The 18325-nt window shown below is 37.6% G+C and overlaps 1 protein-coding gene across 1 annotated transcript in view; it reads right to left on the bottom strand.

Annotated features, from left to right (window-relative positions):
- LOC122542299 (histone acetyltransferase p300-like) overlaps positions 1-17170 on the bottom strand; it is a 118841-nt gene extending 101671 nt beyond the window's left edge. Inside the window, exon 1 of the mRNA XM_087978356.1 lies at positions 16245-17170. Coding sequence (XP_087834482.1) covers positions 16245-16329 — 85 coding nt within the window. The 5' untranslated portion in view covers positions 16330-17170. The remainder of the gene's footprint in view (positions 1-16244) is intronic.
- Positions 17171-18325: the final 1155 nt, after the last annotated feature.

Raw genomic sequence — 18325 nt, 5'->3', positions numbered from 1 at the left:
TTATCCCCCACCACATTCTAATCTTAGCACTGGCAATCAAGCATTGTATTTCCTGGAATTTAGAATGTAATTCATGATTTGATTAATTTCTGATATTAAAAAGGGGAACAGGTAGGGTAGATTAGAAAGAAATTATTTCTGCTGGTTGGAGGGGCTAGGACTGCAGAAAAGGTATTAGTTTTAAGAATTAAATTCATCCCTTTCAGCAAATCAAGAAACACAGCTACAAACAAATACAGAAGGGTGATACAATTTTAGAACTCTCTTCAGCAAACAAATAATGCAAGATGAATCATTAATTTTAAGATAGAGATCAATTAACAAAAATCTATCGAAACTACCAGGGAAACAGGACAAACTAGATATACAGAGTTCGGTCAGGGCATCTGCATAATCTCAGTGAATGGTGAAGTTGCTTAAGTGGTTTGAGAGACCAAAAAGGTCTCACCTTGTTACTATGCCCCTGAAAGGTGAGATGTAATAATTTCCTATTCTATATAATTTAGTGAACAGGCTCCTTCACTTTAGGAAGGATATAGCATTCCTACATTGAGGAATTAGGAAGTTTGAAGAAATTGCCTTTTACAATGATTCATTTATCTATATTTTCTTCAACAATGAGAACCATTATACTGCAGCCAGAACATAAAATTCAGTATAAGGTCATATCAAATAGGAACAAGAGTAGGCTATTTGGTCCATTGTGTCTACTCCATCATTTAATGAGATTTTGGCTGCACCAGCTATTCCACTTTCCTGCCTATCCTTGATTCTTCTGTCAATCAAAAATCTGTCCAACATACTCTTTAATGTATTCAATGATTCAGCCTCCATTTCCAAATTCCAAAGACTAATGATTCTCAGAAAATAAATTCTTGATTATCTCAGTCTTAAATTCTGCATTAACCCTGCCGAGCCACCTCAATCTTGAAATGTGTAAATAAAAATCACCTCTCATTCTTCCAACATTCAATAAGCATAGGAACGCATGCAACTTAAAGGACTAATACGGTTCAGTGAAAAAACTTGGATTCATATAATTCCTTTAGGGTAATTAACTAAGATACTTTAAGGCGTTAACAATATTTGACATAAACCAAGTGGGGGTATTCCTGATGAGGTGCCTATGCCTGAAACATTGATGCTCCTGCTCCTCGGACCATCCTGCCTGACCTGTTGTGCTTTTTCAGCACTACACTTTCGACTCTGATATCCAGCAACCGCAGCCTTCACTTTCTCTAAGTGGGGTATTAGGCAAGTTAACCAAAGTAGAGAAAAGGAAGGTAAATGTGTAAGTCTTTGCAAAATTAATAACATTAGCAGCAGAATTCAGGATGAGCTCAACTTTACAAAAGATGGTCAGGTAGGATGCTTTGGGATAGTTCAATCTGGAGTTAACAAAGGCACAAATAAAGGTTACAAAAGCAGATAAGGTGCAGCAAAAGCCAGGTCAGATGATATTAGAGGTGAAAATAGCTGATCTTAGCCATGATGCAGATTTTTAGTATAGCAACTCATCTATTTGCAAAAGCATGAATTTGCCTAACCACGTCAAAAAATAACAAAAATGAACATCTGTGGGCAAACAATATGTATCAGCAATTTTTAACCTTTTTTAAACAAGCTTTGCATTTGTGAATTTAATTATTTGCAACAATGCTCAGGAATGGATATAGGCATATTCTCACAACATCCTTTCATACAAGGATCAAATACTGTTGCTACCGGTCAGATAGGTAAGGGGTTGGGGTAAGTGGGAGTTGAATATAGTTTATAGGGAACAGGAGAATCGACGTTTCGGGCATTAGCCCTTCTTCAGGAATGCCCGAAACGTCGATTCTCCTGTTCCCTAGATGCTGCCTGACCTGCTGCGCTTTTCCAGCAACACATTTCCATCTCTGATCTCCAGCATCGGCAGACCTCACTTTCTCCTTGAATATAGTTTATACTTGGGACTGAAGACAGTAGCTTCTGTCTTCTAAATTTTCAATGGAAGAAATTCCTGCTCACCTACTAGACAACAGGCAGTTTAGAAACAGTGGAAGGATCAACACAGACAGAGATGAGACACAATTGAGGACAGGCCAGGATATTGCTGAGGGCAACATGGAGATGTGAGAAAGGAGGGCTAAGAACAGATGCTTCTTATGGAAGGAGGTTCTCTCCAGAGTAGATGCTTTGAAAATGGGAAGAGAAGTCATTGCAGGTTAACCTCTGGATTAATAAAACTCAAAACATGTAAATGAAATCTCAACCAGCCTGACAAAAGTGGAAAGCTGTCAATCTGCAAGGATTAAGGAGCACGGATAGTTTACTAATGTCACAGGCAATTAGGATGCCACTAATGGCTTAATGTAACTTTTTTTTTTATGGAAACCCATTGGAAGATTCAGATATTAAGAATGTTGGCAGAAAGTTAGCAGGCAGTAACACTTGAGAAGGAATGCAACAAAGATTTTAAAAGATCAATGGTACAAGGTTGGCTCGAGAGTTATGACTGAAGATTTAGCAAGAGACAAAAGGTTCTGTGGTAAGTGAACAATTTTTAATCAGCTGACAAAGAAGCCGTAAGAGACACTGGGCTGTCAAAAATGCAGTAGGAAAGGGTTAAGAGAGAAAGAGGTATAGCCCATTGGCAACATCAGTGCCAAGAATATAAAGTTAGAAAGAGCATCCAATAATAGTTAACTCATTGTCAGCAGTAAGCAAGTTCTAAAAGCGTAACTAAGAAATGTGACCAACAATAGAGTGGATCATAGGCAAGAAACCATTATGGAATACTGTTAATGTAAAAAATGTAATTTACCAATGCGGTTAAATCCAATTAGGGGAGTGCATGGAAGACTCTTGATAATTTAATCTATTAGGTAAATTATAACATTTTTCAGTTTCCATCCCACAAAAAATCCCAATATTAGGCAAAACATTAGTAGCGCATTTGCATTCGGAACTTTGCCATGACCAGTACTCCTCCCTCAATTAACATCAAAAAACAGATTATCTGGTCATGTTGCTGCTTGCAGGTCCTTGTGGCATGCAAATTGGCTAGTGTTTCTTATATTACAACAAAGACTACATTTCAAAATTACACATTGGTTCTGAAGAGTTTGGGGTATCCTGAAAATGTGTATAGGATATAAGCAGGCAGGGAAAGAGTTAAGTTTGAGTTTTGTGAAGCAAGAGGTCCAGCTGAGCATAACTCAGATCAGATAAGAACTTAGTTAACAATGGGGTGCTGGAAGCAAGGGTAATGAGTTAACAAGGTGGAAAAGCCATTTAACAATATGTACAGCCATTTAACAATATTGGAAGCATTCAGTACATATGATCAGTTTAGCAGGGAAAAATATCCATTACACGAATCCAGTTAACAAGGTTAAGAACATTCATTGTATAATAGTAAGAGGCTTGGTCTTTGCTATTGATACTCATTGATTGTAATGGTCACCCAATCAATATGTATTTGCCTTATTTGGATGCTCCTCCCTGTAAAATAACTATATAGTTCATTGAGAAACTATTGTTTGAGAGAAGACAGAGAACTTGTGTCTCTGTGCACATGTGCAGTCGTTCTCTCTCTCTCTAGGGCCCAGAATAAAGATGAAGGAGGTAAAACTACACTGTCTCTGAGCGTTTTGCTTCAATTGAGGCGGGTGGACAGGATGACAATCCTGTAGCCTGACAAATGGTATATAAATGCAAGTTTTAATTTGAGCAAAAAGGGGGAAAAAGTGCTCTTGAAAGGCTTGTTTTAAGTGTGGATTTAGAGTCAGAAATTTACAGCATGGAAATAGGCCCTTCGACCCAACTTGTCCATGCTCCCCTGTTTTCACACTTAGTCAAGTCCTATTTGCTTGCATTTGGTTCACATCCTTCAATACCTATCCCGTCCAAATGTTTAAGAGACAGAATTGTACTCGTCTCCACTACTACCTCTGGCAACCCATTTCAGACATTCACCACCCTCTGAGAAAAAAAATGCCCCTCTGGGCCCTTTTCTATCTCTCCCCTCTCACCTTAAACCTATGCCTTCTAGTTTTAAACTTCGCTACCATGTGGAAAGGCTGTTGGCTACCTACCTTATCTACGCCTCTCATGATTTTATGGGCCTCTATAAAGTCACTCAATCTTCTACGCTCCAGGGAAAGAAGTCCCAGCTTATCCAGCCTCTCCTTGTAATTCAAACTTTCCAGTCCATGTAGCATCACAGTAAATCTTTTCTGCACTCTTTCTATTTAGATGACATTCTTTCTATAATCGGATGACCAAAACTGCACATAGTACTCCAAGTGTGGCCTCACCAAAGTTTTGCAACAAGACATCCCAACTCCTTAGCATGCCAAATGCCTTCTTCACTACCAATTTAAAACAGTTTTCCAACTATGATGAGTGTAGCCAAAGGCTTACTGATAAATACTTAATTGTGTGACATACAAGTTATGAGTTACTGAAATTCAAGTATTATAGTACTTTGCACTCAAATGTTTCAAAATTTAATACATCTCAATCCCACTTTCTAAAAACATACAACTAAGTGTAAAACTTGCTGGAATCTTAAAGGGAAGGACAAACAACTTATCAGCATACCCTTATAATCTATTAAAAAGCTGGTCTGCTTAAGCAAACAATGCCATGCTAGTGAACCCATTGCTTCTAAGCAATCATAAACTTGGTTTAATTATGTTTTTCTTTTATAAAGTTATAAAAAGGATTGAATTAGTCACTATCCACATTATCTCAACACTTTCATTCAAATTCAGCAAATTAAAAAATACTATTTCACACTTTTAAAATGTATTTTCTATGCATTTATGTTTTCGTTCATTTATTTCAGTTTTTCATGCGGCAAGTTGTAACTTTTCTTCCTCCAAATTCAACCAAGAATTTTAACAGGAATAGCCCAAGCACTAATGTTCATTCAGAATAAATAAGGCACCAAACACTAATTTGCACATCTCAAGACATAATTAAAAGCAATTTGATTGTCACAGTCAGCATAAAGGAACATTATTAGGCAATATTTTAAATTAGTTGAATTGTTAATATCACCCTGATTAAGAAAAGTAGCAAATAGCTTTCATGATGAAAATAAACCAAAGGTTACCAACACCGGGTCTGCATTTTTTGTTGTGGAATATCACATATGCCCATACAGTGGCAAACATGGTGTGTCAGTGGTTAGCACTGCTGCATCACAATACCAGGGACCAGAGAGTTTACACGTTCTCACAGTGTCTGCGTGGGCTTCCTCTCACAGTCCAAAAGATGTGCAGGTTAGGTGGATTGGCCATGCTGAAATTGTTTGTAGTGTTTAGGGATGTGCAGAAGGGGTGAATAAGCCATGGTAAAATGCAGGGTTATGGGTATGATAGGAGGCTGGGTGTGGGTGGGGGTGGGATGTTCTTCAAAATGTGCAGACGTGATAGCCAAATTGCCACGTTGTGCACTGTAGGAGTTCTATGATACAGATCTAACAATCTTTCTTATTTCATGCAGATGATAAAAGGAACAAAGTGAACATAACATACATGGTCAAATAAACAGCCACAGTCCACAAAATAAATATAGAAAATGCTGGAGAAACTCAGCAGGTCTGGTAACACTGGTTGATTCTGAGGAGTCATAATACACTCAAAATGTTAACTGTTTCTCACTCCACAGATGCTGCCAAATAGTCAGAGTTGTATAGCACAAAAACAGACCCGGAGTTCCAATTTGTCCATGCCGACCAGATATCCCAAGTAGATTTAGTCAGCATTTGGCCCAAAACCCTCTAAACCCTTCCTTTTCATATACCCAACCGGACGCCTTTTAAATGTTGTAATTGTATCCTTGCACACATGCACCATCTTCTGTATGAAAAAGTTGCCCCTTTTAAATCTCCTTCTCTCCTCACTCCTTCCCCCCCCCCCACCCACAAAATAAAAATCTACGCCAGTTTTGGGCTCTGCTGTGTTGAGGAAAAGACCTTGGCTATTCACCTTATCTATGCCCCTCATGACTTTATAAACTTCAGTGTGGTCACCCCTCAGCCTCTGATATTCTAAGAAAAATAGCCCCGGTTGATTCAGCCTCTCCCTATAGCTCAAACTCTCCAACCTGGCAACATCCTTGTAAATCTTTCTGAATCCTTTCAAGTTTAATAACATCTTTCCTATTGAAAAAGTGCATGGTTTTTCATGAGAACAATATGGTGTATGATAAAAATGCTAATAAGAACAAGCATTAGGAACAACATGCCTATTTCAAACAGCGAATTCAATATCATTGCTGCTCATTTACTTCAATTCCAACTTTTGCAATAGCTTTATGTAATTTTTGTTCCTTAGTTTTCAAAATTCTCTCATGCTCCTTCTTGAACATATTCGATGATAATACCACAGTTCTCTGGGATAGAGAAATTTAAACATTCATTTGAATTAACACATTTCTCATCTCAGTCATAAATGTCACCCCAACTCAGATGTTGATTCACAGTTCCAAGTCACCCCAGTCAGGAAAAATATCCTGTCAAACTCCTTAAGAACTTAGATTCTAGAAGAACAGGAAATGATCTCATTGAAGTCCAAGATATGTGGGCTTAGTTTGCTCAAGGAGAAGAGACTATAGTCTAGTGGTATTTTTGCTAGACTTTTAATCCAGAAACTCAGCTAATGTTCGAGGGATCCTGGTTCAGGTTGTAAGTTTGCTCGCTGAGCTGGAAGATTTGTTCTCAGCCATTTTGTCACCATGCTAGGCAATATCATTAGTGAAAATGTGTTGCTGGAAAAGCGCTTTTCCAGCAACACATTTTCAGCTCTGATCGCCAGCATCTGCAGTCCTCACTTTCTCCTCCAATATCATTAGTGAGCCTCCGTTGAAACGCTGGTGTTGTCTCTCTCTTTCTATTTGTGTGTCTTGGTCTGTTGTGGTGGATGATATCACATCTGGTTCTTTACCTGAGAGGTTGATAAATGGGGTCCAAATCAATGTGTTTTGTTGATGGAGTACCAGTTTGAATGCCAGGCCTCTACAAATTCCCTTGCGTGTCCTTGTTTAGCCTGTCCTAGGATGGATGTATTGTCCCAGTTGAACTGCTGTCCCTCAACCTGTGTGTAAGGATACTAGTGATAGTTGGTCATGTCTTTTGGTGGCTAGTTGGTGCTAGTGTATCCTGGGGGCTCGTTTCCTGTCTGTCTGTCCGTCCGATGTAACGTTTGTTGCAGTCTTTGCAGGGTATTGTGTATATGACGTTCGTTCTGGTGGTTTTTGGCACAGGGTTCTTTAAATTCATCCAGAACTGTTTCAGTATGTTGGTAGGTTTGTGAGCTACCATGATGCCAAGAGGACGGGTCATCATTTCCAAGATGTTTTTAATGTATGACAGTGCAGCTACAGTCCCTGCACATGTTGAATCGTCTTATTTAGGTTTGTTGTGTAAGAATCAGCGGACTGTGCTCATCAGGTACCCATTGTTGTTGAATATCTTGGATATTCTTCAGCTTCTCGTGGAGTGTGTCGTGGCTCATTTAAATAATGTCCTGATGCAGCTCAGTTTGTGGGTGTTGGGATGATTGCTCCTGTTGTTGAGTATCTGGTCTGTGTGTGTCGCTTCCTTGTAGATACTGGTCCGCAGCTCTCCACTGGCTTTTCATTTCTACTGTGACATCTTGGAAGGGGAGTATGGTGTTGTTCTCTTCCTCTTTGGTGAACTTTATACCAGTAAGGTTATTGTTTGTGTGCTTGTGGGTTTCTTCTAATTTGTTCCATTTTGTGATGAGAAGGCATCATAAACATAGCAGAGCCAAAGCTTGGGCTGGATCATTGGGAGGGCTGTTTGTTCCAACCTCTGCATAACTGCTTCTGCAAGGAATCCTGATATTGATGATCCCATAGGCGCCCCATTGATTTGTTTGTTGGTCTTGTCAATGAAGATGAAGTGGATTGTGAGGCACAGGTCTACTAGCTTGAGGATGCTGTTCTTGTTGATAGAGTTGGTATTGTCTGGTGTTTGTGTCCTTGGTTTGTCCAGTAGTGCGGCCAGTGTTTCTTTATCCTTAACTAGTATTCTTATACATTGACTATGAGGGACACCAGCTCAACTGGGACAATACATCCATCCTAGGGCAGGCTAAACAAAGACAAGCAAGGGAATTCCTAAAGGCCTGGCATTCAAACCGGAAGTCCATCAACAAACACATTGATTTGGACCCCATTTACCAACCTCTCAGAAAAAGAACCGGAAGTGATATCACCCACCACAACAGACCAAGACACAAATAGAAAGCAGGAAAGAACATTTCAATGGAGGTTCACTGATAATATTACCAAGCATGGCAACGAAACATCTGAGAACAAATCTTCCAACTCAGCAAGTAAATTTACAATCTCAGCTACAAATCTTCTCAAAAAAATCACAGCTTGGTTCAAATTCTGCCATTGAATTCAATAATTAAAAATACCTGGAATTAAGAATCTACCATGAAACCATTGTCAATTGCCAGAAAAACCCATCTGGCTCACTAATGTGCTTCGAGGAAGGAAATCTGCCATTCTCACCTGGTCTGGCTTATGTGTGACTGCATCACAGCAATATGGTTGATTCTCAGCTGTGCTCTGATAAAAGTGACATAACAAGCCACTCAGTTCAAGAGCACTTAGGGATGGGCAATAAATGCTGGCCAGCCAGTGACACCCATGTCTCACAAATAAGTAAAACAAAACTTCTCAGGATAATCCCCTCCTCCCAGCAAGCAATCAGTCTGGTAAATTATCATACTCTGTTGAACAAAATTCTCTCCCGGATAAGGAGACAAACTAAATGTAGTCCTGCAGGTGTGGTTTCACCAAAGTTCTATAAGATTGCAGTAGGCTTTTTCACTCTTGCTGCAATCCCATCTAATAATAAGAAAGCAAATGGACACATTACGCAATTACTTGCTGTACCTGCATGCTAAATTTTGGGATTATTGTTTAAGGCATCCAGGTCATTGTGAATATCAATATTTCCCTGCGTCATACCAACTTTAAAAAAATTCTGGTTTTTACAATTCTCTATATTAAATTCCTCTTGCCATTCTGCTATACACTCACTTAACCCATCTAGATCTCTTTGCAACCTCCTTATAGGTTACCTTCCACCCAACTTTGCATTCATCAGCAAGGACATATGAAACTTGGTCCCCTCACCCAGTCATTGATATAAATTTGAAGTGACTGAGGACCTGCATTGATCCTGTGGTAGCCAATTAGCTACACACATGCCAACTCAAAAATCACTTATCTGTCCACTAATCTAGCCTCAACCCTTGCCAAAATAGTTTCTCCTACTTTTGTGATATAACCTTCTACATGGCACCTTATTAAATATGCAACATACGTGGGTTCCACCTTTTCTATGCTCTTTAAAATCACCAAAGACTGGACCAAGGCAGACAGAACTGAACTGTTTGTAACTAGTCATAAATACAAGATTAAACAAAATAAAAATTGAGATTATTCTTTTCAGAATTAAGCATGTGAAATTTACTTCAAAGGTTTGTGCTGGGTGACTTCAAAATTAGCTTGGAAAAGGAAAATTAAGGAAAAAGGCGAGAGAAAGTGGATGGTGATTAGAACTTTTTGTGCACAGATATACATGGCTATTGGGAGGAGGGACAGTACAGGGAGGATAAAGGGCCTGTGACTTTTAGATTTAGCTGTTATTTTACTTCCTGTAATTGAAAAAGTTTGATGTTCATTGTCTAGATTTATAGATGAAGCACAATCAGAAAAAGCATCTGGAATTCATGGAGCTGACCATCACCCAAATCAATGCAATCAAGGAGGGTAAGCTGGCAGTAAATAGAAAAATGTGACTAATTCTAACAAAAAAAACTATCAAAATAACAAAATTACCAGTGACTCTACTACTTTTCAAGAAACCAGTATGTTGCCACAATTTATTAAACTATAAAGGACAAGGACAAGGGACCACCACCTAAGTCACACACGCCCCACACTTTGGAGATGCCTGTGTTGGACTGGGGTGTACAAAGTTAAAAATCACACAACACCAGGTTACAGTCCAACAAGTTTAACCGGAAGCACTAGCTTTCAGAGCGCCGCTCCTTCATCAGGTGATTGTCACAATCACCTGATGGAAGGAGCAGCGCTCCAAAAGCTAGTGCTTCCAATTAAACTTGTTGGACTATAACCTGGTGTTGTGTGATCTTTAACTTTGAACTGTTTCAAAGGCAGGATGTACAATGTTCCTTCTCTGCTGCTGGTCAAAACCCTAGCACTCTTCCAAACATCACTGACGGGATCTACATCTCAAAGAATACAATGGTTCAAGAAGGCAAATCACCACCACCAATAAATGCTTGCTTGTCATCCCATACTCAAATAGAACAAACTCGCCTGTGCTCTGTAGTACCAAGATATTCTGATCTGTAACCTTCAATATCAAAATAAAATGTAAAGTTAAACAAGAAATTCCACCACAACAGTAGTATAAAATATTTGTTAGGTTACAGAGAACCAGATGATGTTTTCAACTCAATACTAAAAGAACATTAAAGCCGGTATCCAAATAGATAACACAAACAATGAAAAAAGTTATAATGGGCATTAGACATTGAAGATATCCTCTGAAACAGAAGACGAAGAAGAGGTGTGCTGCTTTGTCTGAAACTAAGAAGAATTCTAACACCAAAAGTCAGAATCAGTGATAAGAAGTCAACAGTAAGTCATCGCAGTGAGGGCCACATACAGTTTTATTCTGACATGGTTGTGGAATCAGAATGGTTCACTATAGAGAATAGCTGAAGCATTAATCACTGCATCCTTTAAAGATAGTAACTTGATAAAGCTGGAGGAAAAAATTTGAAGATTGAGGTAAACGTATCACAGACCAGGTTTGATTGCCATATCAAACAGGTGGCTCAGACATATTGAGCTAAGTGCATTCCTTCTCTTTTTGCAGATTACTGAACACAACCTGAATGAGAAGGAGTTGCCATTAAGTTACACAAAGAATACACGTATGGATACTCATGGGAATTTATAAACTAATCATGAAAAGAATTTGTACAAGTCACTCAAATTCAAATTAATTGTGTGGCACTTTTGCTAACTTAACATAGATTTAGAAACTAGCAAGTGATACAGAAACTAACTTGCTCAAAATAATGAAAAGGTCTGTAACAGAAACATTTTGATTTAGCTCATTCAAATACAAATTCATCAGTAGAGGACAACTTACAGAAAGGATCCTTTATTTAAAAGGTTTCTTCCTGAATTTTCACCAGAAATTATAATCAAGTTACATGGAAGACAATTCAATCTAGTGCATTTTTGCATTAAACTACAAAAACAACACATACTACTTATGGACACTGTGCAAAATACGGAATTATTACTTTAAAAACATTGACATGAAAGTTATAATAATATTCCAATACCTTTTTCTGTGGGTAGATTACCAGGAAATAACCTGTACGCAAATACACAAGATATTGTGCAATGTAACGTATTACGCAAATGCCACATGCTACCTTTTTTTGACATGACAATAAATGGTTTTAACATTTTATTGCTTGATGGGTAGCATCAACCCCCTTCAAAATATCCCATGTACTGGATGTGCCAAGCTATCATTAATGATGAGTTCCAAACTGACAAGTTTACATCCCTTTCATTTTATTACTTTTTTGGATATTTGTACAATTTAAAATAAGGTTTGAGTATATTCAAGTAGTGGAACACTGCCCACCCCAGCTATTACAGTGTAGAGAACTCTCAAGTTAGATACAGGATGTAGAAAACAAAGCTTTGCTCCAAGAAAAAGTCTCAGCTAGCTAGATCGTTCCCTAAAGTCCACACATTAGGGAATTGTTCTTTCACTTATCTCAGAAATGCCATACTCAAATTTAATTAACACTTGCAAAATAATTTAAGCAAGCTATACTGTAGCATTCAGTTATATCAACCAAAACAAATTGTAACATTTGATGTTAACAAAGAGAATTATATTCAGAATTGCTTTAATACCGTAACAAAACTTGACTAAATTAAAACATTAAGTTCACAAAAATATTATACACCAATGCTGATCCTGCAACAACTATTTCCAAATATGAAGTTTAAAAGAAAAGTTCATTGAACCTTAAACAATATGCTTAGTTCTTTGCTATCAAACTCCGGGCTGATCTCTGGTACATTACTGAGCAAAAGCAACAAACATATACAAAAAGCATTGACAACAGTTCATATTAGAAGACTAGAACAGTTAATTATATATTTACAAAGAAACCACCACTGCAAGCAAGAAATTAATATTTGACAAGTAGGCACTTTCCAACAGAGTTGAAGGAGCCAAATTAATCAAATTGGGTTGGGATCAGGGAAAAGGGACTGATAACATATGTAAAAATTACTTTAGCACCTTCTTTCATCACAACACTTGCCAAAATCCTTAACAAAGAAATGCCTTAAAAGTTTGCTTAGAAGTATGTCACTCAGATGTGAGCAATTAATAACACTACAAAATTTGTATATCAAGAATTGCAACTACAGCATTTATCTCAAAAATTATGAAACAGCATCTCTGCAACTTTACAACAAATGACGTTCTGAAGCAAAAAAACAGGAGAGCAATAGTTCAAAAGATGTAGTAGGAGAAGATTAATAATTAATTGCTGTTAACAACAAAATACTCAAAATTTAAAACATGAGGCTTGTGATAATCTTTTATTAACAAGCAGAAGAATCAGATGGATTAGGCACCACCTGGAATATTTTATCAATCACCATGTACTTTTATATTACGTTATTTAAACTAATTCAATGTTTTACAGTAATGTTGATTCACTTGTCTTTACTGAGTTCAAAAAGATTTGGAAAGGACCCATCATCCATTCCTAATTTCATAGAGGCCCATCACTCTTTGCATTTTTCCTCATCTGTGACCTCTTGAAAATCTTGTGAAGTGATTAAAAAGGGAACTTTTAAAAAGGCATGTTTTAAAATTTAAAATAAAAAGCACAAGAGCAACTGTTGATCCAAAAGTGAAGGTTGTGTAGAAAGGTCAGATATCTCGAAGCCTAATTACAATTCAATTAGAAAACAGAAACAAGCTAATAGAGAGAGAGAGAGAAAAGGGAGCCTTAAGTCCCACATTAATGCAAGATTACCCGAGTTTAACACTTCTTGCATGAAAAAGGTATCTGGCATGAAGACCAATTGAAAAGATAAGTTCTATAAAGAAAATAACTATGATCCATTCTCGGTCCTGGAAAACACTAAAGCATGCTACAGCTGAAGAAGGACTTCAAGCTTGCATTCCTCCTTGTAATTACAGCAGCCAATTCCCATACAGCAAGATCCCACAAACAATAACTTGAGAATGACCAAATAACCTGTCATGAGCAGTGCTGGCTAAGGAATAAGTATTGGCCAAGACAACAAATTACTAAACCAAATCTTATGTTTCAAATGGACTGTTTATAACCTAACATGGCAATCAGAAGAGTCAAATTGGAATTTAAACTAAATGCATTAATTCTACACCAAAAGACTGGAGAATAAAAAGATAAAAGACAAAAGATTGTGCATTTGTGCACAAACATACACATACACACACACAGTGGACTGTAAAAGTCAAAATCAGCACATAACATTTTACCATTTGCACAAATACTTTGCCTACTGAGGACTTGAAAGAAGTTGTGTATTATTTTGGAGTTCAAGCCCCAATTTTAACTTTAAATACCTGAAAAAATAATGCTTATTGCAATTTTGATGCTGTGGAGAAACTCCTTGTAAAGAAAAATGCAGTACACAAAAAAATGCATGTAGTGAACAAAACGCTCAGATGATACCTTTGGGAATAAGATTAAGTACAATATAAATATCTTAAACACTGTTTCTGTATAGCAAAAACTCATTGATGCATGGATTAATGTGGACTATTATGGAAAAGCAGAAATATTATAAGGGAATATTAAAAACTAGATGCAGTTAGCTAAAATGCTAAAAGCCCCAAAAATCACCATTTTAGAGAATAATTTCAATCAAAAATGCACAAATTGAACTAAATACGTATAGTAAAAACCCTAAATCAATCTTAGTATATTTTGAACAACAGAGTTTGCTACAAATCTGCAAACGTTATATATTTTCTGCAATTTTCATGAGGGTTTTTTGTGTTTCTAGTTGCTGTTAGTGCTGAGATGAGAAAGTTGGGTAACAGGCTAAAGCTCATTACACAGGACATTATAAAAGTGATTGGATGATGCAAAGCTTGATATACACATCTGGGAGGGAAAATATTTGAATTCAAAATGCTTCGAAGTTGATGGACTACCCATCTTGGTACTGTAGTACAGCAACACAGCAAACACCGAACGGATTAATGCTCTTTGGCAAGTGGCCATGTATTAGGAAGTAGACCAAGAAATAGTTACCCAACATCTTCACAGATGAGTTGACCAAATGAGATCTAAGTTATTCTGTACCACAACAAAGCTGTGACTATTGCAGCCTCATCAGATTCACTCGTTACCCCAACACCCCCCTTAAGAAACTGTACCCTACAAACAACTGTGGAGTGCGATTTCCATTTAATCTGATACGGTAAACAATTAACTTACAACTGATTTATGGGTGCCGAATAATTTGAGGAACTCTCAATTTATAAAGTGTCCTCTAATTTTGGGTTCAGCAAGCTTAATAGTTCCAAATGGCTGAGCATTATTAAAGAACTAAGAGGTGCTATTTGACTCACCACAAAGCATTAACGTTACTGCTGCAAAATGAAAGATCAACAGAACCATATTAAAAAAAATATGACCCAAAGTATCAAATTCACATAAACAAAGATTTTAGAGCAATTTAACAATCCAGGGCAAGTACTTTAGACATGTAACATGTAGGTTATTTAGAGCACCTGCCTTCATCCAGTGCCAAAGATTGACCAGGATTTTGCCAAATTCAACTTTTAAGGCACACCTGTACCTTTTTGTTGACCAAGTTCAATTCCAGTAGTTATGTTTAACATATTGGAAGTAGCATGCAGGTTGAATGATTCATAATCAAGGAAATTATCACCATCTAAAATAATGTAAGCTTATATGCAAATTAAAATTATATATAGATGTGAAGCCAACACAAGTTAGTTATCCTGAACTTTCTGTACATTAAATTACTTCAGTTTCATGACACACTGAATATCACTTTTTGTTTTCCCAAAGTATGGCATTTAGAAATAATAGAATAAAAAATAATTTGGCCAAATTGAGTGAATTTTATTTGTTTATAAGTGCGTTGACACAGCAACTGAGCAGCACAATGTTGCATACTTTCTTAAGACAAAGTATCCATACCAGATCACACAGAACATATGCAGAAATATGCTGTTTTCAATACACAGGTATAAATAAGAGTACAACTCATTTAAGCATAAACATGCTTAACACACTGAACAAAGTATGATCAAAACAGAAGTGTACTTCATATTTTGCAAAATTTAAAATTCACAATATTCCCTCATACTGCTGTTCAAGTTTCACTTAAAAAAAACAAAAGCAAAGTTAAGGAAAACCTTCAAGCACCAAGGAACATCCTTACTATACTGCCCTGAAACAACATGGTGCAATTCAATTTACCTACTCCTCTGACTTAATATAAAACATACTTTAAAAAAAACTCTGCATACTTTTAATTCAGTGCAAGACGAAACCATTTTAAAAACATACCAATCAAACCCCTACTTCATACGTGATCGGGTAGAACACACACCTACTCAACCAAGTCAAGACGAAGCGACACTATATCCATTCCACCCTCTTCCACAACAATAAATTAGCCAAAGCACAAATCTTAAATGCTCAATTAAACCATTCGTCCATTTTCCCATAATAAAACAAGTTGCAAACACAGTCGAAAGGTGGTTAGTAAAACAAAGGATAAAACAGCAACCGAAGGATAATTTAGGCTTCCCCATCCTCCATAACAATACCTGAATAGGAAAACAAATCACCCTCCAAACGGAAAATACTCCAAAAAAGAATTAACAGAAAACATTTATGTACGAACTCCCCACAAGGTTGACTCATAATAGGGTTTAATAATTTTACACATATACGCAGATATGGGAATAAGAAAATGCTAAATCTGGACTACAGCCTTGATTTATGTTTCAAGTCTTTGAAAGAGAAAACCACGATTAAGCGCAACCACTAATGTAAATGGACAAACTATTGGAATAAAATGGGTTACAGTACCTGTGCCATCGCTGGCTGATAGAGCCGGGGAGGAGATTTTAGGCCGCTTTGCTGAAGGCGGTCCGTCCAAGAGATTCTCTGCCATTTCTTCCCGAATTTAAAATTACACCTTACAACTTTTTGGATTTTTTTTTAAACGAAACCGCAAAAGCTACGGATTGATCGAAGGTTTAAATCCCTCCCCCCGCACGGTAACAGAAAATAATTAATTCCCCCCTATCTCTCTCTAAGTCTCAGAGCCTAAGGCCTAATGCCAGGCCCAGGTTTTTTAGGTCGATCGTCCATGGGCAATCAAAACCGGCCCCCCCCCCTCCAACACCCAAAAAAAAAATGAAAACGGAAGAGGGGAGGGAGGGTGCTTGGGGAAAGAAAATCTAAAAGATAAAGAAAACGAAAGATTTAAAGTTACGACGGCTTCGCCGACGAAAACCACATCCCCAATCACTTCAGAAACGGTCTTCCCTTCCACATTCCCGACACCTCACGTATAGATACATTTTTTTAAAAAAAAAGACGGGGGATTTTTTTTAAAACCCACTCCCCCCCCACCTTCTATCCAATAAAGCCAGAACGATTCATCCACCTTCTCTGTCCCTCTCAAGAGAAAGCCTCCCGTTCTTCACAAGGGGGGAAAAATGGTGAGGAACCGTTTTTTTAAAAAAATGTTTCTGGTTTTAAAAATTACTTAAATAACGGACTCAGCATAAAAATGAGTTTTTCTTAAACTACTACTTTTCCCCTTTTTCCCTGCTGTTGAATTCGTATTGCTGACATATTCCTCCTTCTCTTTTTTTCTTTTCCTGTTCTTTTCTTCAACCCTCTCCTTCACCTCTCCCTTCAATCCGCACAAGCCCGAACGAAGTTTTTTTTTCCCTCTCTCTTTTACCCCCCTCCTCCTCTTTTCTCGCTCGCTCCCCCACTCTCGATCTATCTGTCTGTCTATCGCTCGCTTCTCTCTCTCTCTCTCTCTCTTTCTGTCTCCTTCTCCTCTCTTCAAAACAAAATGGCGGCTTGTTGTTCTCTCGCCGAGCGCAGCGCAGCGACGTGAAAAAAAAGGGGAGAGAAGGCCCGGGTGTTCGGTTCGACTCGGCTCCGGCCTCACGGAAACCGCCGAACAACCCCACTCTCCCACGTGACTTCGGCCTCCGCCCTCCTATTGGTCAGTGGGCCTCCCGCATTACGTCATCGAGCTCCCCATTCCCCAGGTTCCAGCAACCTTTTCCCTTCTGCAACAGGAGAAGGGGAGCTGGTTTTGATGGATCAGAACGTATACGCAGGATTTTTTTTTGTTGTGAGTGCACACACAATATTTGGTTGGAAAATACTATTTTCCCTTCCGTTCCATCTTGGATTGCACAGTGAATGGGAAAGGATCTCCCCTGCTTTTGCTCTCTTCACGCATAGAATTACAATGAATGTTTATATCACAAATGTATGTACACACAAAATAAATTGATTGATTCTGCATATTTGTCAACTTTTTCCAAGAGACAATGAAAAGCATAAGTCTCTCTATGCATAGCATTACATTCAAACCTATATCACAAATTGTGTGTGTACAAAAGGCCTCATTCTGCACAGAATGCATACATTTAGATTCATCACAAATTATATATATACTATACATAAAATAACTTAACTGATTATGCACATTTGTCCACATTTTTTAAAAAGGAAAATTGTAGAATTACATTAAAGCCAATATAGACACATATATATACATATACATAAAATGCATGATTATACAGGGTCATAGGGATAGGGTAGGCAGGTCGGTCTGGGTGGATGCTCTTCAGAGATTTGGTATAGACTTGATGGACCGAATGGCCTGCTTCCATACTGTAGGCATTGGATGATTGTAATGAACAGAATTACATCATGCCAATATCACAAATTATACATACTTAAACATAAAGTAGTGTAATTATGTACATTTGTCAAACTTTTTTCAAAAAGGGAAAAGAAATGCAGCAGTTCTCTATGCATAGCATTCCATATAAGCCTATATCACAAATTATATATATATTCAAAATAAATGGCCTAATAATACACATTTGTCAACATTTTTTCAAAAATAAGCA

This window comes from Chiloscyllium plagiosum, unplaced genomic scaffold (assembly GCF_037043375.1).
Source record: "Chiloscyllium plagiosum isolate Xiang-an unplaced genomic scaffold, Cpla_swu_hap1 HiC_scaffold_33, whole genome shotgun sequence".
NCBI lineage: Eukaryota > Metazoa > Chordata > Chondrichthyes > Orectolobiformes > Hemiscylliidae > Chiloscyllium > Chiloscyllium plagiosum.
This window is presented reverse-complemented; position numbering and strand designations above follow the sequence as displayed.